The 19,974-nt window shown below is 34.4% G+C and overlaps 4 protein-coding genes across 5 annotated transcripts; 2 read left to right on the top strand and 2 right to left on the bottom strand.

The window, feature by feature from the left end:
* Nucleotides 1-2,380: 2,380 nt before the first annotated feature.
* Nucleotides 2,381-3,377, bottom strand: LOC145593083 (MLP-like protein 34). Its single transcript, XM_081649589.1, has 2 exons — nucleotides 3,101-3,377; nucleotides 2,381-2,758 (listed from the first exon to the last, which is right to left on the bottom strand). Exons 1-2 carry the CDS (start codon nucleotides 3,285-3,287, stop codon nucleotides 2,472-2,474), a joined length of 474 nt encoding a protein of 157 aa, XP_081505715.1. The 5' UTR covers nucleotides 3,288-3,377; the 3' UTR covers nucleotides 2,381-2,471.
* A 757-nt stretch (nucleotides 3,378-4,134) lies between these two features.
* On the top strand, nucleotides 4,135-5,760 carry LOC145592948 (kirola-like). The gene is made up of 2 exons (XM_081649468.1): nucleotides 4,135-4,390; nucleotides 5,222-5,760. Exons 1-2 carry the CDS (start codon nucleotides 4,204-4,206, stop codon nucleotides 5,503-5,505), a joined length of 471 nt encoding a protein of 156 aa, XP_081505594.1. The 5' UTR covers nucleotides 4,135-4,203; the 3' UTR covers nucleotides 5,506-5,760.
* A 756-nt stretch (nucleotides 5,761-6,516) lies between these two features.
* On the top strand, nucleotides 6,517-12,009 carry LOC145591385 (aspartate aminotransferase, cytoplasmic-like). Of its 2 annotated transcripts, XR_014102302.1 has the most exons (13): nucleotides 6,517-6,841; nucleotides 7,844-7,915; nucleotides 8,155-8,216; nucleotides 8,302-8,385; nucleotides 8,573-8,672; nucleotides 8,760-8,880; nucleotides 8,980-9,143; nucleotides 9,267-9,404; nucleotides 9,544-9,665; nucleotides 9,752-9,846; nucleotides 9,974-10,094; nucleotides 10,741-10,950; nucleotides 11,594-12,009. XR_014102302.1 is itself a non-coding variant. In XM_081647825.1 (12 exons), the coding sequence occupies exons 1-12, from the start codon at nucleotides 6,650-6,652 to the stop codon at nucleotides 10,823-10,825; spliced, it is 1,356 nt and encodes a 451-aa protein (XP_081503951.1). In that variant the 5' UTR covers nucleotides 6,518-6,649; the 3' UTR covers nucleotides 10,826-11,152. The 2 variants fall into 2 exon arrangements, 1 of the variants encoding a protein (XP_081503951.1); XM_081647825.1 differs by lacking the exon at nucleotides 11,594-12,009 and having other exon boundaries at nucleotides 6,518-6,841; nucleotides 10,741-11,152.
* LOC145591384 (transcription factor MYB3R-1-like) lies at nucleotides 11,365-19,196 on the bottom strand. The gene is made up of 13 exons (XM_081647824.1): nucleotides 18,974-19,196; nucleotides 18,232-18,389; nucleotides 17,848-18,098; nucleotides 17,668-17,722; nucleotides 16,423-16,480; nucleotides 16,009-16,103; nucleotides 15,825-15,928; nucleotides 15,038-15,166; nucleotides 13,028-14,810; nucleotides 12,601-12,866; nucleotides 12,381-12,495; nucleotides 12,027-12,263; nucleotides 11,365-11,698 (listed from the first exon to the last, which is right to left on the bottom strand). Exons 3-13 carry the CDS (start codon nucleotides 17,958-17,960, stop codon nucleotides 11,576-11,578), a joined length of 3,078 nt encoding a protein of 1,025 aa, XP_081503950.1. The 5' UTR covers nucleotides 17,961-18,098; nucleotides 18,232-18,389; nucleotides 18,974-19,196; the 3' UTR covers nucleotides 11,365-11,575.
* Between the last annotated feature and the right edge of the window lie 778 nt (nucleotides 19,197-19,974).

Genomic DNA, 19,974 nt, shown 5'->3' with positions numbered 1-19,974 from the left:
ATTATCAAAATTTAGCTAATAATTGATGGGAAGTGGAATTGTGCTTTATTAATTACAAGCTGCATACTACCTCCGGTCCAAATTACTCGCAACTTTGGGGTATTATTTGTGAGATATAAAGTATTCCAAAATTGCGAGTAATTTAGATCAGAGATAGTATATATCTTTAACTTCTGATCTAAAAAAAAAAACTGATTTTAAAGCTTATGCAATACATCATATAAGTTAGAACAAAGATGCTAGGTCCCACATCCAACTAGTTTTTTGTTATTACGTATGTGTGCTACTATAACAATATACGTTGTATAAGCTAAACTACCCCGTAAAAAAAACTATAGAAATTGACAAAAATCAAGGTCAATTATCAGGCCCGTTTCTGAGATTTAGGTGGCCTAGGGAAAACATATAAATTGGGGCCCTAATTAACAAGTACTCCATATTATTTAAAATAATTAAACTTCAAGGGGCAAAAAAAAAAACCCTACAAATGGTACTTTTTCTTATGATTAACAAACAATCTTATAATTTCTCAAAAAAAGAAAAAAAAAATAAATAAAATAAACGATCTCATAAAACATTTCATATACATATATTGAAGTATAAAAGTCTAAATGTTCATACTAAACAATTTCTACTAGCATTTTTAGAAGTAAAGTCAATAATAGTTAACTAAAACAACCAATGTTCTGACTGCTTACTTCGTATAATATACTTAGAGCTGAAGCATTAAAAAAATATGCTCTTAATTTGTTACCTATTCTTTAGCCAACTAATAACTTTACAAAGGTATGTCTTCACACAAGTGCATCCCATCAACTGAAAACGGGCTTTACAATTTCATATGAAATCAATTGAAATCTAAGGATTATCTAACAATCTAACACAAAGGGACTGAAAAACTTTTACCCAAGATTATTGAAAGAAACCAATCAAACAATTAATTAAGATTTTATTTTGAAAGGATTTAATGTAGGTTTGGAAAGACTATAAGAGGTAATTGAATTTTTGACACAGAACTAGCAAAAAAGGGGATTGATTGAATGATATTTTTTTTTTTTGAGGTGTAAATTAAATACAGTTTGGCAACTGAATAATTAATGCGAAAAATTAGGGGGAAGAAAACCATAACCGTTTGACTTCTCTTGATAACAGACATCTTATAGTTTTTTGGTTTTTTTAGGGGCCTTAAGTATAACTAAATTTGGGCTTTTCAACATTGGGCCCAGGGCGGTTACCCCACCTGCCCTGCCCTAAATACGGGCCTATCAATTAAAAATAGTATAGTGCACCCGGCATGATGCACCCGAAAAGAACATTAAGCATATTTTAAAGAACATGGGAAAAAAAAAAAAAAAAAAAAAAAAAAAAAAAAAAAAAACATGCTAGTATTTGAAAAAGAACATACATGTGTTTGAAAAAAGAACATGTTTGTGTTTGACAAGAACGTGACATTACAAAGAACATAAAGTCTGTAAAAAAAGAACATGTTATTTTTCATGGTTACTTGGGTGGTTGAACGTGTTTGAAAAAGAACATTATATTTGACAAAAATAACATGTTCGTGCTTGACAAAGATATAGGTGATCATTGGACGGACCGGGGCAAGGTTAAAAAATCAGCTCACTTCTCGAGTCGGGCCAAGTTTTGGGCTGAAGTTTTTGTGCCCAAACCTGCCCAAAATGGTCCGGTCATGCGGGCTTTTCGGGTTGAGTTAAAAAAATCAACTAAAATAATGCATAAAAACGCAATCCCAAACTCGCCCAAAAATTTAAATTTACGGGCTGGGTCCGACCCGATTTGGGGGCAAAAAAATTCTGCCCAAAACCCGTCCAAAATCAAGTCGGGTCAGTCTAACTTTGATCACCTCTAGCCAAAGAACATAAAGGCTTTACAAAAAGAACATGATAATACAGTAAAGAACATGTTCTTTTTTCTAGTTACTCGGGTGATTTTTTTTTTTTTTTAAATGTACATACATTAAAGAACATATTGTATAATATAAAGAACATATATTTCAAACTCAAATAACATAATAATCAAATTTAAAGAACATGTTATGTTCATGTTCTTTATAAATATCTATAATGTTCTTTTTTTCGCCCACGATCTTTTAAATATACCTAATGTTATTTCCGGGTGCACCATGCGCATAGTGCACCCGGGTGCACCAACCATACATTACCTGTCAATTATGAATACTTGTATAATTAAATAACTCAATTTGATAATATCATCATGTCTTTTCATAATTTCATAGATCGGAGTATATAAGATTAGGCAACAAACACAGGATATATAATACATAAAAAATATTGTTACAATATTCATCAATGATTTTTGGTACATGCAAGTTGACACAACACAATCCTATCGATGAAATTCTGTTATATAAAGCATGACATTTATTTATAGAATGAGCATAAATGCATGTATGACATGCATGCTAACGGAAGTGGTATTGGTATATATGATCAAGACCTACATAGATGAGCATCCATATCATTTGCCATGGAAAGCATGAAGTCAAGGTAAACATTAGCATTAGGTGCATCATTATTCATCTTCTCATATTCAAAGCACCACTTGATAATGGAACCCTTATTATTCCCGCTCTTAGGAGTTGCTTTCATCATCGCGGTGAAGCTCTTGTAGTAGCTCTCCATGATGAATCCATCATGGTAACTATATTTCACTGTCATGTTCTTTTCGTCTATCTCGTCTATTCTTGCCTTTAGGGTTGCTCGTTCACCAGTTTCATCTGTAATAATAACAAAAAATAAAAATAAAAACATATACCTAGTATATTCAATTACAGAGTATTTGACAACGAATATAAATTAATTAATCAATTATCTAATATGGAAATTGAAAAATAAATAAAAAGTTATAAAATTATATATTTTGACAATAAATAATACTAAAACGAACAATTTTAACATGATAACACAAAATAAATCTATTTATGTAAAAGTATAAAACTAATTAAATCGCGCTAAACAAGTTAAACCTCGATATTTAACATTAGAAAATAAATATCATTATTGGAGGGATTATTATTGAAAGGGGTGACTTTATTTGGCAAAGACACAAGCATACTTACTGATAACATAACTCCCAGTGATGACAGCACCAACCTTATCCCACTCTCCTTCATTTAACACAGATTTCTGAATTTTATTAGGGCTCATATTTGAAATAAGGTACATTTTATGAGCCCAAATATCAAAGAATTTTTCAGCTTCACAATTGAGCTCTATTTGCCCTTCATTTCTGTGAAGCTGAGCCATTTTTCTCTTCAGTAAGTACACTAGAATAAGCTAAGCAAGGCTCTGATGTTTCGAGCTTGTTCGTGTACTTGAAACTGGCCAAGAAGCTAATGGCTTAAATAGCCAAAGTAGTGTTACATTATTATAGACAAAACCAAGTTATTGCACTCTCTATAATTGCTAAGAATAATTACTATGAACCATTCCTTTAATAACTTTGAGATTCCCCATTATTGTTGCTTTAAAAGTTGAAATTCCAAAGTATGAATTAGGGCATTGAAGATGGTCTACTTTTAAAATAATAATCACAATAATTAATTAATTTAAGCTAATCATCAAGACCAAATCAGCATATCCTAATAAATTTGCATTTGATTAAAATGTAGTGATATATGGAATCAACTTTACTATAATTTGAATAATTGTGGCTAGATCTTGATTAAAGCGGAGACGTGAAATATTTTGATCTTCATTTTTATATTCAAACACAAAATTCCATTTTACAATGCAACACCTCTTGATCATTACCTAAGTAAGTACCTAATAATAATTAAGCTACACAGATCAAATAAATATGGGTACATATATTCCTTAATCACTACATATATAATATATACTGAGTAATTAAATAAGATATGATCTTGCTAAACAAATTAGACTTAATCTATGAAAGTGGACCATGTAATAAGATGCCCTAATAAGGAATTTTGCAATTGTTTTAATCAATAATGGGGAATAATCACCAAATTAAAGGAGTGGTTTACAGTAGTTATGCATATTATTGTGCAATAAAACTTGAGTGATTAAGCCACCAACACTTCTATATAAAGCACCCTGTTCCTTTCTTGTTAAACATCCAGTACATACACTTGATCGAGCTCTCGAAACAACATAGCTAGATTTGCTTATTACATCTGTTTAGGGAGAGAGCAATATAATGGCTCAGCTTCACAGGGTAGGAGGGCAAATTGAGCTCAAATGTCAAGCTGAAAAGTTCTTTGATGTTTGGGCTCACAAAATATACTTGGTGCAAAAAATGTGCCCAAGTAAAGTTCAAAAAACTGTGCTGAATCATGGAGAGTGGCATAAGGCTGGTGCTGTCTTGACCGGAGATTATCTTATCAGTAAGTACACAGTACACATCTTTTTTTTTTTTTGAAACCACACAGTACACATCTAGTTACTCCATCCATTCATTTTTCTTGTCTGATTTTAAAATAGGACAAGTAAAATAAAATAAGACGGATGATTTTTTATGATATATATATATATATATATATATATATATATATATATATATATATATATATATATATATATATATATATATATATATATATATATATATATATATATATATATATATGAAAATTTGCGAGGAAGGTCCTTTTAAGTGGTCGACCTTGTAAGAAAGACCCTTTTATAAAAAAAAAAGGTGGCACAAAAGGTCCTTACATCATGTTTGGGTTGTGAGGAGGGTCCTTTGACCATTTTTCGGCGTTGACTTTTTTATTTTCCGGCAAAAAAAGTCACATCTAAGTTCTCTTTTTTCTCCCTCCTCTTTTCCCTCGTTTTCCCCCTATTAAACCCTAATTTGTGAAAACAATTAACACCAAAACTTCAATTGTAATCCCGTAAATTAAAATTGAAGGCTATTCAAAGTAATTCAAGGCTAATCCTTCCCACAATGAGAGAAAATAGGGAAAAAAGGGAACTTAATAAGTCACGTGCTTTACACGTGGCTTTTTTTGGCCGGAAAATAAAAAAGTCAACGCCGAAAAATGGTCAAAGGACCCTCCTCACAACCCATGATATAAGGACCTTTTGTGCCACCTTTTTTATAAAATGGCCTTTCTCACAAGGTCGACCACTTAAAAGGACCTTCCTCGCAAATTTACCATATAAGGCGCGTATTTAATTTTGGAGTCTTAATTGATTATTTGTCGTCGTTGCAGATAATATTGGTGAATGTGCATCCATCAAGACAAGGGTAGACGAGATAGATGAACAAAACAAGTCAGTGACACATAGTTATCATGAAGGATATATCATGGAGAACTACTACAAAACCTTTTACTCGACGATGCAAGCAATTCCAAGGGGTGACAATAAGGGTTGCATTATCAAGTGGAGCTTTGTTTACGAGAAGATGAATAAAGATGCTCCTGAAGCAACCGTGTACGTCGATTTTATGCTTGCCATGGCTAAGGATATTGATGCTTATCTTTGCAAGGGTTGATCATTATATCGTCCAACATATATGCATCAATGTGCATCATATCGTATAATTTATGTCAATTATTATGTTGTTTTAATTCACAAATAGTTGTTGTGTTACTTCTTAGCATCAATAAATTGTTAAATTAAGGTCATGGCATATGGCATAGAGTTATGTATCGTGTTGAAGATGGGATTAAGTAGATGTCGATGTTAATTGTTGGAACCTCTTTTGATTTGTTTTATGATTCAAGATTTATGTATCGTATGTTCATTATGACTTGATCAATTTTTCTAGTTACTAATTTTCTAGCTACTATATTTTATAAATTTTAAGCTTAGGTACAGACGTACAAGATTTAAGTGAATTCCATATAAATATATATAAATATTAAACGTCAAGATATGTGGTGACATTGACAAGTATATAAATATATAATATTAAACTATGAATAATATATCGCATTGTTTTGTATGATAATAAGTTTTGATTTTTTTTTGTAAGCCATCACAATTCATTACTTACTCTTATTGATCTGTTACAAGTATTGATATCTATAAGGATAATTACCCACATTGTTTAAGAAGTCTTAATCTAAAATTGAAAAATAAGAGACATTAACTAACGTATATATATGAGTAAGATTATATTGATGCATTGCGCTTCATCAACATATATACCACCAATCAATTTTCGTATGATACCTTTTAAAATTGTATGTAGTCATACTCTTTTTCAATGTGAGTTTATTGTTAAGTCAGCACGTGACATATTGTGCTCAAAATACCCTCTACTTAGTTCATTAATATCAAATGTTGTACTTTGGACCACAATTTGTTTGTCATCTATTCTATCTACTTGAAGAGTACATATCCAATCTAGATAAACTCAAGTACGAACAAAGTAATTTGTTGTCTAATTTCAATTAATGACAAAAATAAGAAAAAGATAAGGCTTTCATTTGTAATTCTTACCCCGAAAAATGTGCCAAATTCCACGTGTCACCTTTTCATCAAATGTGGGCCCATGCTTAGATCTTCTCTTCGTCCTTGCACGTAACAATTTTCTCTTCTTCCTCCATTTTACACTCCAAATAAACCCATCTCAAAAAAATCAGGGAAAATAAAAAATTAAAAAGAGAAACTTTTGATTGAATTTGTGAAAAATGGAGCATGAATTAGGTGTATCAGATGCAGCAAATCGAAGATTGAGCACTCTAGTAAGACATTTGGAGTTGAAAACAATTGAATCATCTGAAAATGGAGGATTATATGCATCAATTACATCTGGGTTTAACGGGAATTCTAATTCTGTGTTTTCCCATGTTGTTAAAGCTCCTGAAGATCCAATTCTTGGGGTAAATTTCTATCTTTTGACCTTTTTCTTTGATGGGTCAATATTAAATTGTTGTAGAATCATGTATTTTCTGAAGAATTGATGAATTTGTTTGTGTATGATTAATGGGTTTGTTTTAGTTATTTTGATTAGGCTTGTTTATTGTTGGTTGATGAGGTTTATGTTTCATATGTTCTGCTTTTGATTGGAGATGATGTTATATTTTATCTGTGTCGTGGATTACTCCCTCAATCTGTCCGGGTATAGTTGTCGCATTACTAGTTCAAATTACAATTACTAGTTCAAATTACAATGTCAACTTGGCTATTAATTCCGAACGAAGGGGTGACTGGAACCAGATATTGAATGCTGGCTTAATTGATTATGCATAGTTTATTTGAATTGAGAAGTGATGTGTGCATTTTATAGGCCCCTTGATATATGTAAGGCCTTGTTGAAGAGAATATAGTGGATAACGCATAGAATAAGTAGTTAGCATATTGCATTTCCAAATTTGGCTAGCTACTGTTGTTTTTTACAGATATTGTAACACTAATTTTTGAAAGTCGCCATGTATAGATAGTGTGTATATATGCTCCATTGTTAGGTTGGTTCGCTATGCGTTAGACAGATTAAGGTTGTCTCAGGTTTAGACCATGAAATGTTGTCATTTGTATTTCATGGGAATTAAAATCCCACGTCTAATTTCCTAGGAATTTACAAAACTTGTTTGGTTGTTATATGGGTATTTACAAATCATGGGAATTTTGAATTACCAAGGGGGACTTGGTAATTAAATTCCCATATTTTGTGGGAATTGGAAATTCCCATGATTTTGCACTTCCCAGTTCCCACATTATCACTTTTTGTGGTCTACCAAACAAGCCTTCTATTTCCAAATTCATGGGAATTTTCAATTCCTCTATTTTTTATGTGCAACCAAACAACACTTTATACCATGAAATTTTTTTTGTTTGATTTCGTGCAACTCACTTGTTTTGGGCTTAACTATCCATTTTAACAGGTAACTGTTGCATATAACAAAGATCCAAGTCCTGTTAAATTGAATCTAGGTGTTGGTGCTTATCGAACTGAGGTAATCTTTTCTTTCTTATTCAATCGATCTTCTGTTTTAGAGATGCCTTATTCAAGATATTTCACATACATCATTGAGGCTGAAGTGTAGTTATAGAAGTGAGTGTAACAAATACGTAGTACTAATGTTCTTACACGGCAAAGCTAGTTATACACATACAAGTAGTTAATTCTGATGGGTTTTGAGGTTTTAATTAGTTTCCTGTTTCAATGGGTTACCATACCTGTGCCTTATTTCAGGAAGGTAAACCTCTGGTTTTAAATGTAGTGAGACGAGCTGAGCAGCAACTCATTAATGACAGGCAAGTCTATTAATTAGTGCAAGTATAAGTTGGATCTATAATTGGGAAAGAAAAATGAGCAATATATGTGTTTGATTTTTAATAGGTCTCGAGTTAAAGAATACCTCCCAATCACCGGGCTTGCAGAATTCAATAAACTGAGTGCTAAATTGATGTTTGGTGAAGACTGGTAATTATCTTGATTTTGTTAGCATTTGATAGGGAATATAATTGCCAAACACGATTGAATGATAATGCATATACTTCGTAAATGCTGTTATGCCTGTGAAACTAGTGAATCCCTTGAACTGATAAATTTTGTTGAGCCCATAATAATGAGTCACTTATAAATAATTGTTTTCTTTTCTTGGCCACAGCCCTGCTATTAGAGAGAATAGAGTTACTACTGTCCAGTGTTTATCTGGTACAGGCTCGTTGAGGGTGGGAGGTGAATTTTTGGCGAAACATTATCATGAGGTAACCTCCCCTTTTAAAAAGTATACACTATTTTTTGTTATAATATTTTGTTGATTATTTGTGTTTAAACTTTGCATTGTTTTGCAGAGGACAATATATATTCCTCAGCCAACATGGGGTAATCATCCGAAGATATTTACACTGGCTGGCTTATCTGTCAAGACTTACCGTTATTATGATCCAGCTACACGTGGACTACATTTTCATGGTAGGAAATCATCTATTCAAGTATATGTGCATCTTGCGTTTTGCCCCAACCAAATTTGTGCAGTTGCATAACTGGCGTATAACTGTCCATGAACACCAGGCCTCTTAGAAGACCTTGGTTCAGCTCCCTCAGGAGCTATTGTGCTGCTTCATGCATGTGCGCACAATCCAACTGGCGTTGACCCAACAATTCAACAATGGGAAAAGATCAGGCAATTGATGAGATCAAAAGGGTTGTTACCTTTTTTTGACAGTGCTTACCAGGTACATCAGCTAGGGTGTGCTTGTTTATTAATAATGTATTGCTATGATCAGAATAGTTAAGTATTGTAAGGCTAGTGACAATTTAGATATTTCTTCTTTGATTATTCTAAAGATTATTTTCAGGGATTTGCAAGGGGAAGCTTAGACACAGATGCAAAACCTGTTAGAATGTTCGTGGCTGATGGTGGTGAATGCCTTTTAGCTCAGAGTTATGCTAAGAACATGGGCCTCTATGGAGAGCGTGTTGGTGCTTTAAGTATTGTAAGAGCGCATCATTTATTTTTATTTTTTCCTTCTTGCGAGTTTGTGTTCGTCAATTTCTACTTTCTCTTGCTTATCAGACCTTTGTTTCTCTTGGTTGAATGCACTTTTTTTTTACCTTTTTGAATCAATTTGATAGGTCTGCAAAACAGCTGATGTGGCAAGCAAGGTAGAGAGTCAACTTAAATTGGTAATTAGGCCCATGTTTTCAAATCCTCCCATTCACGGTGCATCCATTGTGGCTACTATTCTCCGAGACAGGTAAAGGTTGATTCATTATTAAGGGATGCTTGTTTTTGCTATCAAACCAATGTTCTATTTATAAATGGAACTTCAATATATTGAAGGAATCTGTTTGGTGAATGGACTGTCGAGTTGAAGGCAATGGCTGATCGTATAATTAGCATGAGGCAGAAACTCTTTGATGCTTTGCGTGCTCGAGGTCAACTTTCTCCCATGAAATTTTTTGATTTGTGTTGCCACTTCTTTTGTACATCCTGTTGGTTCGTATTATTCGTGTGTAGAAGTGAAGTTTCTTTCTTCTTGGCTCCCCTTTCTTTTGTAAACAGGTACACCAGGTGACTGGAGTCATATAATCAAGCAGATTGGGATGTTCACTTTCACCGGATTAAATAAGGAGCAAGTCACTTTCATGACTAAAGAGTACCACATTTATATGACATCCGATGGGTAAGTAATAAACTAATATAGCTTCTCTACCTGGGTTGCACCACTAGCTAGCATTCCCTTTATAAGTCTAGACTTGTTGCAAGAAAAAACTGTGTTATTGCTAGGCTTATTTCAGGGTGAATAATCCTGTATACTTGAGCTTGTGAAACACAACTTATATGTGAGATGCAAATAGTTCTTCAGTCTCTGTTCTGAAGTTTTCTTTGGTTAATGCCATCTGCACCTCTCTGTTCTGAAGTTTTTGTAAAGTATAACTATCTAAAAATAAATGGCCCAATCTATATGACACAATCAAAACTGACCTGAAAAGTAATGTGAGTTGTGGTATACCAACTTGAATGGATTCGGACTGGCTGAATCCTAAGTTAATAACCCATTACCTGCATATGACTGAAACTAAAATTTTGTCCCAACTCGAACTTCATCCTAATGACCTATGTGCAACCTCTGCTTTTAAGACAGTGTTCTTTTCTATAAGTGTGTTTCAAAGTATGCGTTGCGTTAATCTACAATTATAACATGTGTATAGATAATTATAGAACAAGAACATGCATATCTTGACAGTAAAATTTAATTAGTACATTTTGTTGTCACAAATATACATTGTTACAAGAAATTCAAATAACACCAACCTTCTTATTGGCAGGAGGATTAGCATGGCAGGATTAAGTTCAAAGACTATCCCTCACCTTGCAGATGCCATGCACGCTGCTGTCACACGTTTTTCATAAAACGTCACACTATTTATCGTCTGCTGAGTGTTGCTTCCAGCGCAGTCCTGATAGCTTCGGCAATCAACTAGTTCTTTAACATACCGAAGGACAACTGATGCTGATCGGAAATACACTCTCACCAGGTCAAGCTTCAGATGATATAAATATACAGCTGCTCTCTTTTTTTTTTTTTTTTTTTTTTTGCTTATTTCTTCACCCCCTCCCCCCCCCCCCCCCCCCCCCCCCCACCCACCCCCCTTTTATCGACCTTGTATAAACATTCAGGTGTAACCGTGTAAGTATTGGTATTTTGACATTTTCCCAATAAGCTTAAACTTTCATGCATATATGTTTTAAATGGCTAAGCTACTTATTCCCAATAACTGTAAGCTCAATGCTTTTAATTTACTTATCGTCTAATGACACAAGTTAATTTTCCACTAACCTAAACAAACTCGGAAAAACTTGGGCGAACCCTTGCATTGTGGTGTCTGATAACCAGGGAATAATAAAATGTAAGGATAATAATTCAACTATGGAACCCTGTATGTTGAGGGATCCTACTTCAAATAAATGTTTAAGTCAGAAACAGGGAATATTTGTATGAAGAGCTGTTCAGAAGAACCAAAAAATTTATGCAATTAAAAGTATACTGAATCAAATAATTGCATCATTCAAAATAAATATGTATTACAGCAAGAAATAATACATTTTACGAACAACATTATGTACTAGCTCTGCTCTAAACAGCTCTGCTCAAAGTTGATACTATCTGTAACTTTTCAGCAAACAAGACGGGCTTGATAAGCTTGCAGCTGTAACACTTTTCCCCTTCTCCGCTGCCTTTGCTGGTGTCCCACATTCACTGAAATCAAGAACCCGCCGCTCCGACTGGAATATCACAGGCAATTATTTGGTTAGCAAATCTTTTTAGATAGATGGCAAACACTTCGCTAGTTTCTGACTAGTAAAAATGAAGCTAAGCAGGCAACAAGTACATTCTCAAGCACAGTGATTTTTCAAGCAGGCAAGTACGTTTACAACTTTACAAGCATATACAGCTAATGGAAATGAAGTAGCATAGCATGATTAAGTATACTTTGTTTCTATTCTCTTCAACTTTATCTTCTGTGTAAATGAAAATCATGTATAGCAAAACAATCTATATAACAGGCAATATATGAATAAGATTTTTTGGAAAAGGAACATGCAGACACACCGAGACATTTGATGCCATATGTAAGCGGCTGTCAAGCTGACTGTCAGCGAACTTGTTACTCTGGTCCTCCAGATTCTGACTTTTCAAGCATCTTTGCCTCAAAATGCTTTCGGGAGTTTCACTTCCTAGAACTTCCCGGGCATCTGCATATGCCTCTGCACTCTGCTCATTTATTTGTTTCATCAACCCCAACGCATCATAGCTTCTATCTCCTGGACTCATGAAAATCCCTATATCCTGAGTACAGAAAAAAGCATGAAAAGGTGATTTATTAGCATTATTTACTTGACAGATATTGAACACAAGAACAGGAAAAAAAAAAAAGATATATATATATATATATATACACCATACCTCAATCATTGCTTCTGCTTCAAACCTCGAGCAAGCAACCACAGAACTAAAGTACCATGGTGACTTCCATGCTGAAGGAGATTCTATACTTCGTCTAAAAGGTGTTCCGCCAAATCTAAAATTATTGATAACAGGCATTGGGAGATATTAGTACTACTCCAGAAAACATATACGAAGTATAATAGAAAATCCCAACATACAGAAAGCAGAAGAATCTCACATGTTTAAATTCTCAGCACCAACTTCATTAATAAGGCTGTCAGAATCAATGTTTTGCTTCTTTTGGACAAATAAGGGCGGGCTTACAACAGATTTAGCTTTACTAGTCATTGACTCTGGCATGGCTGCTTGTTGTTTGGAAGTCATTTTCGCGCTGTGAACTTCTACAGTTTTGCCACCTATCTCCGAGCCTGTTTTAGGTCCAGCTCCATCCAGAGAAGTATATTGGGCATCACTAAAGTAGCGTTCAACAAGTACTCCTTTAGGCTGTTGGAACCAATACTAAATCATCAGCCAATAAACTTTTAAACAATAAAGGAATGGACACAACAAAACCATTCCACATCTAATGACTATAAACAATATAGGCTATAGCCCATAGCATGAAAGAGGAAAAAAACAACACGGATACTACACGAGATCCTCACCGTTTCTGCAGTACAATCTTCGTGGACTGATTTCTCCAGAATTTGTTCAAGATTTTCTTCCTTCTCCATATCCTTGAAGTCCTTTTTGTTTTCCTCTATTTTATCTCCTGATTCTGCATGGTTATGACTTGCCTCTTCTAATTCCCCTTCAAGAGCAGGACATACATTTTCTTTATCTTCTATTGGCACATGATTATTCTGATCATTGGATGCTGATTCCTTGGAATCATCAGCCTCGTCGAACATAACATCCAAACGAGAAAACTCATTAGTCAACCTGGATGTGCACAAAAACTCTTGCTTAGAACTACTCCCAGTCTTCTTATCACATCGTCTATCTGAAAAAGGTGATAAAGGTGACAATAAGTCACGATGTCTTTTCTTCAAGATGGATGGTGTACATGCAAACGTTTTTGCAGCACTTTTTAACACGGCAACTGGACTGCCATCTCTAGATGGTGAGTCCCATATGGGAGTCAGACTGTTCATAGAAGACATAACCATTTGGCGGATGCCAAGAGGACTAAATTCTTGATGGACATCATTACCAGGCTGAGCAAGATCACAACTAAAAAATGGTATGTCCAAACATGGGAATCGAGGGGGTTCGTAACACAGAGTTCCAGCTTCCAGTTTGCAAGTAGCATTTACTGGTCGTTCAACTGCACTAGACTCAGTTTTCTGGTCATCTGATGCTTCAGGACTAAATGTATTTACAGGGACTAATCTTGATGGTTCCTTCAATTCCGTTTGCTCTGTCAAGCCTGCATTTATATGATCATAAAATGAAGAACCAGAATTGTTGTATGCAGGAAAAAATCCCTCATCCACATTGGCAATGTTCTGCGCTTCAGATATGGCCAAGCTGTCACTTATTTGATTGAATTCCTCAGAAGGATTAGAAGGTTCACAGTTTGAAGGTTCTAATGGACCATTTGACTGCAAAGCTACATGTCCACTTGTTTCAGGAAGCTGAAAAATGGCTTGGAAACTTAAATAATCTCTAAATCTATCCATATCAATAATTTCTGAGCAGTTGGTAATATTCACAGGACATCCATCTCCCCCTTCCTGCTCCAATAGGAGCTCAGAACAGTCTTCTTCGGTTTTCTGTCTCAGTACTGATGTATCTGAATTCACTGCCACATTACTGACTGAAGCTAGTGCATCATAATCGATAGAATGGTGGTGAGAAGGCCCAGGAACCATGTCGCTCATTGTATCAGCAAAATAATAATTTTCTGATAAATTGGATGAGTCTGCGCCCAACTCCACAGAGGAAACATTGGGCAAGCTAATAGTACCAAAGCTGCTATTCCCAGTTGCACAAACCCCATGTTCTCTTGAAAAATTATCTTCCAAGTATTTAGATGAGCAGCTGAATTCATAAGGTAAATCAGGAATGGTAAAGGTGATGTCCTCTGTATAATATTGCTCGGAACATGACGCAGTTGGACTAGCATTTTGCAACTTTCCATGGTCTGATTCTTCAGACAACAAGAAGTCTTCCTTTGTTTGACAAGCAGTATTAGACAGGTCACTTGCACTTTGAGAGCAACCAACTTGACTACTTTCTGAATTTTGCTCCAGCTCTGCTCCCTCTTTAAATACACTACCTTCTCCACTGCTCTGTTGTACTAGCAGGGAAGTTGTAGGCATGGATTGACTCTGATGGCCAACTAATGGCAGACCTTGGAACTGAGCAAGGAGCCCCGAGGCAATATAAGAGTCTAGTTTTTTCTTCACAGAGCTGTTCCAGTGATTTTTTATAGCATTGTCTGTCCTGATTCACCAAAAGGTTAAGTAATTCAGAACGAAAGGCATAGAGAAACTTCAAGGACAATAGCATCAGCTAACATATATGAAGCCAAGTTGGCAATCTTATCAAGCAGAGTGCATGAGAAAGACTTGTCTGGAAAGATAGGACGGGCAAATAGAGGATTTATATTAAGTTTTCAAGTATCGACAATTTAGAGCAAAAGAATTAACCAGAACAAAGTTCAAACACACCTTCCTGGCAAATATTTTGTTAGCTCTGCCCACCTATTCCCATGAATCTGATGAGCACGAATCAGAATTAGTTCTTCTTCTTGATTCCATGCCTCTTTGTTTATAGAAGGATTGAGATGATTATGCCACCTATTGATTGGAATCAGCAGCAGCAAAAATGTCAGAATTATATAATTTCTCCAGTCCCTTTATTATAATTATTCATTTTATTTTATTCCATTTGTTTTGCAGAATTTTGGGAGTTCAAAATAAATAAATAATAAGCTTTGAAGAAACTGAAATCTCAACAGTAGTAACTTTTTTGAAAAGATGACAGAATGGACAACTAGAGGAAACAAAAAAAAATTGGAAACTTTTACTGGTACAAATGGGACTACAGAAATTCTAATAAGCTTATAGGTATTTTATAACCGCAGGATAAGTTAAAACCTAAAAAATAGTAATTAATTAATAAACAAACAAACAATTTCTTTGTATCCCAGTCAAAAAATTGTTTCACCAAGAAAGAAACTAATTTGATGATTTGGCTGACTAAAGACATGTTTTATAATATATAATCATAAAGGGCTAAAACTGTTGCTGCATGAGCGGTTTAAAATGCTAGCATTAGCATCTAGCTGGAAAGGCATCAAATGTAAGCTTATCAAGATGTAAAATCAGCAACACTAGAATCCAACACTAGTTAAAACTAAGAAATTTAAAAATGAAGCCTTATACAGAAAAGTAGGTACCAAAAAAATAGTAAATTGAAAATTTGAACCACAAAAAGAAAGAATTTGGTTCATACCGTTCTCGGCATTGTTTTCCTATACGTCCTGGAAGATGTTGAGCAATTGTGGACCATTTTTTGGGCCCATATTTATTGACTAATTGAACAATAACTTCATCCTCCTGAACAGCATAAAATGATATACATATGTTTAGATTAATACTAAGAATATGACTTGACACTTTATACACAGTTCATATACCTCTTTAGACCAAGGGCCCTTGATAAGCTCAGGGTTGAGGACCTTTTGCCACCTGTGCAGGCACTGAACATCAGTTCTGTCCTTGAAACATTCAGCTGCAAATTACTTAATCGTGATTAATAACTTCAATAATCAATAAACAATTTAAGCAACAATAACATTCATTTAAAGAAATCATCAGGAAAAGAGCACACTAGTAATTTATTCAGCAGATTCTAGAAATAAATCAATCTGAAGAAACAACAACGACAGCACCAATGATAGACGTATTTGGCACTTCAAAAAGGAATATGGCGTAAACAATGGGGGTGGATGGAGTGTAATATATGCAAATATAGGAAAACATAAAACAAATGAAGTAGCTAAAGATAAATACATCAATACGGGGCATATAATACTAGAGATGGTACATACCTATCTTCTTCCAATTTTTCCCTTTAAAGCGCTGAACAGCCTTGCGCAAAATCTCATCCTGTAAGAAGAGAAATGCCCTATCATTAAGAAGACACACATCCAAGAAGAAGAAGACAAGGTAATGCAGGGTCAAAACAAAGACAATTTCAGCTTCACCAAGCAAAAATAAAATATCCACTCATTTGTAACTAAACATTAATTGTTCCAGGTCAGTTTTATAAAAGGCATACTTAGAAAGGCATGTGCAACATGTTTACAGTGAACCCCTCTGAAGCTCTTGGCTGCTATTTTAGAACTTGATTGAAATGCCTTTTGTTTTCTTCATGCAAAACTTTTTACTGTTCTTTGATACGGGCTCTTCGGCACCATATTCTCTGTCCTTAACTCCAGAAATTGCTATAAATACATTAGTTTTACACTCGTTAATCATTAGAAGTGCCTCGCTTCCATGAGGGCAACCTCTCACAGTCTCATGTGTGTGCTTCGCATATAGGCTCTAGGGCCCCCTATTGCCTCAGTGCACCCTTGAGCCTTTTCAAACATAGTTCAGGCCTTCAGGGTATGCATAGGATTTGATTAAGAAGTGAACCCGCATTAACTATGTTGGTTATTCAGTTCGAAGTCTATGGAATGATTTTAAATTTTAAACCGCACCACCTTCGAGCTTCAAGAACAATTTTCCTTGGTTGAGACTTGAGAGTTAGGCTTCCAAAAGGTCAATGGGCTAGTGAAAGAGTAACAAATATAGGTACCACATTCATCAAAAAAACCCAATACTCCATAAGTCCATATCACATTCCTCCAACTCCATGTGAAGGGTATGAAGTGTAAACGGCAGATTGTATACAGACTTGCGAGTGTAGCAACATATCATATCCCTTGTATATTGTTGTGTATAGTTTTTCTACCTATAATTTGCTTGTATAAATCCTTCTAAAGAATCAGTCTATCCACAACAAAGAGAAAGCAACAGGGGGAAGGAATATGCACTTGCATACTTTTGCAAATAATTTGACATGGTGGAGAACAAATAATCGTCTTGTAAAACAAGCTACGGTCACATGATATGCAAGAGTCACAATTCAAGATAGTTAAAAGCAAATTCTAATGTTTATAAGTTTAATACCATTTCCCCAATGAAAGGAGACCCCAAATTGGTTGTATCAACAATTAGAGAGAGAATAACATGCAAAAAGGAAATACCCAAAAGATCATGAAGCATAAAAGAAAAACAATCAAAGTTACCTCTTCAGGAGTCCATTGCCCCCTTGTTGATCGCCTCGTAGGCCCACTGGTCCTCCTAGTACACAAGAGAAGTTATTATAGCTTAGCTTATGCAGTAGAGGATGGAAAAAAAAACAGTAATAAAAAAACTACGTCTCTTAACACAGACCACAAAGAGTATGAATACTAAAGAAAGAATACCCATGCATAGGTCTGACTTGAGAAAAGGCATTTTTGGTCCCATTCAAAGAGCCAGGAGGAGCTGATGGGGGCGGAGGCGGAAGTGATGCAGCTATTTTCCTGTCACTTTCCATTATTAACTAAAAAACAGGCTAAACTGCATACCCCAATTCCAACTCGATGTCGATTCTCTCCACGGAATGTTCCCCAAGGCATTATCAGTCTTCCTAGACAATGGTTGGAGCTTCTTTTAGACAGAACAACCCGAAAGGCTAGAAAACGAATAAGACGAACACAATTAAGGAAAATGTCATCATAGCAGTAGCAAACAGCCTGATAAAATAACTAAAAGCTTGGTTATTACCAATACATAAATATAATCAGAAACAAAGCAAGTTCTCTCACCATGTTTAGAACCTTAGTCACTCAGAGGGCCGCAATTTGTTCATGCAGACCCAAATAACTAAACTTCGCACAAAATTGAAATCCAATGCCAACTTATCCAAATTATGCTCCCAGAAAAGCCAAAACCTATAATCGAGTACTTCCTCCGTTCCCTAAAACTTGTCAAATATCAAAAACAACAAACAAAATCAACAAAAACATCATCGGTTAATTATGACAATGCAATTCACTCCACCCAATCATCATATGAAATCACAGCATTAGCATGACCAATTATATTTATATGTACAAAAAAATTGAAAATTAACATAACTTCACAGTCCACACAAAAAATCAAGCTTCAGATATGAGTTGAAGGTATCAACAAAACTAACATTAGGGTGTAACTAAGTACTTGTATATCTTAACCTCCCCAAACAATAGCCTCAATGATGAGACTAAATTAGGGTTATCTTCTGCCAAATGAGGATATACCTTCATCACAAAAATCATTTCAAAACCCAGAAAAATCTTCATTCAATCAAAAACCCCTTAAACAATCAAAAACCCTAATCCGTAAAACCCCAAAACCCCTTCAAATCACAAAGATCTCAAAAACCCAATTCAAATTTTCACATCACCAAACATTCAAATACCACAGAAAATCAAACACCCAAAAAAATCCAACTTCACATTCCACAAAATACCCACAAAAAATCACAAAAAACGGAAATTTAAAGCAAGACAAGAAGAGATATATTACCAAAGTTAACTTCAGCTTGAAATGGGTGATCGAGAAAATGATAAACCGATCAATGTAAGTAGCATTTGAAGAATAGGAGAGAGAAAGATCTGGAAATGAGTATGTGATTTAGTAGAAATGGGGATAATTTTTTTGAATGAAAGAAACGTTGTAATTTTGATGAATGATGTTGTTGTTTTTTCAGAGGAGAGAGAAAGGGGGAAATACCAAACGGTCTGAAATTGTAAATGAGCAAAATTCAAATTGGGAGGGGCGGACTATACGTCAATTACTCAATTTTGACAATATTTTTGAAATCTAACCCTATCATTATCAACTATGGTTGGATCTATTCAATGACTTTGCTTTTTTAAGGGGTTTCTTCACACTTTTGCTTGTTTTATTATTTAAAAGTGCGATTTTGAAAATTCGAGTAATAACGTGTTAGTTGTATTAAAGGTAAAATTTTAAAATTGGAGTAATAACGGATAAGTACTTGTAAATTAAAAGTGTGTAAATTATATTTGAAATTTGATGTTGGATATTATATCGTTAAGGGGTTTGTTCTATTCAGCAAATTTGACTTAAGAAAGATTAGTGTTTTCAAGTTAAAAGATAAACTTTTTTTGGGTAAAATAAATTAAAATGAATTTAGTACGAGATTAAAAAAAAATTAAAAAAATGATTGAAAAGGTAAGTTTTGATAAATGAAGATTATGTGAAACGAACATAGTCTAAAACTTTTTCAATTAACTTAATTCAAATCCATAAAATCTGAGTAATAAATATTTTTTTTAATTATTGTTGTTGGTGAGAGTTATCATTGATTATGGATGTTTTGATTTTGGTATATTCATTTCTATTTCTTACAATATTACTCCATGTGTGTGCTTTTTTATCTTATTTTTGGGGTGTGTGTACAAACTTTGAGTTAAATTAGAAATATTTATCATTATTGACAATGATTGATGAGCAATTTTGTCATCAAATTTAAATTATTACCAATTTAGCAAATTTATTAA

This window comes from Chenopodium album, chromosome 18 (genome assembly GCF_948465745.1).
Source record: "Chenopodium album chromosome 18, dcCheAlbu1.1, whole genome shotgun sequence".
NCBI lineage: Eukaryota > Viridiplantae > Streptophyta > Magnoliopsida > Caryophyllales > Amaranthaceae > Chenopodium > Chenopodium album.
Note: the sequence above shows the minus strand (reverse complement) of the source record. Positions and strands in the feature narration are given on the sequence as shown.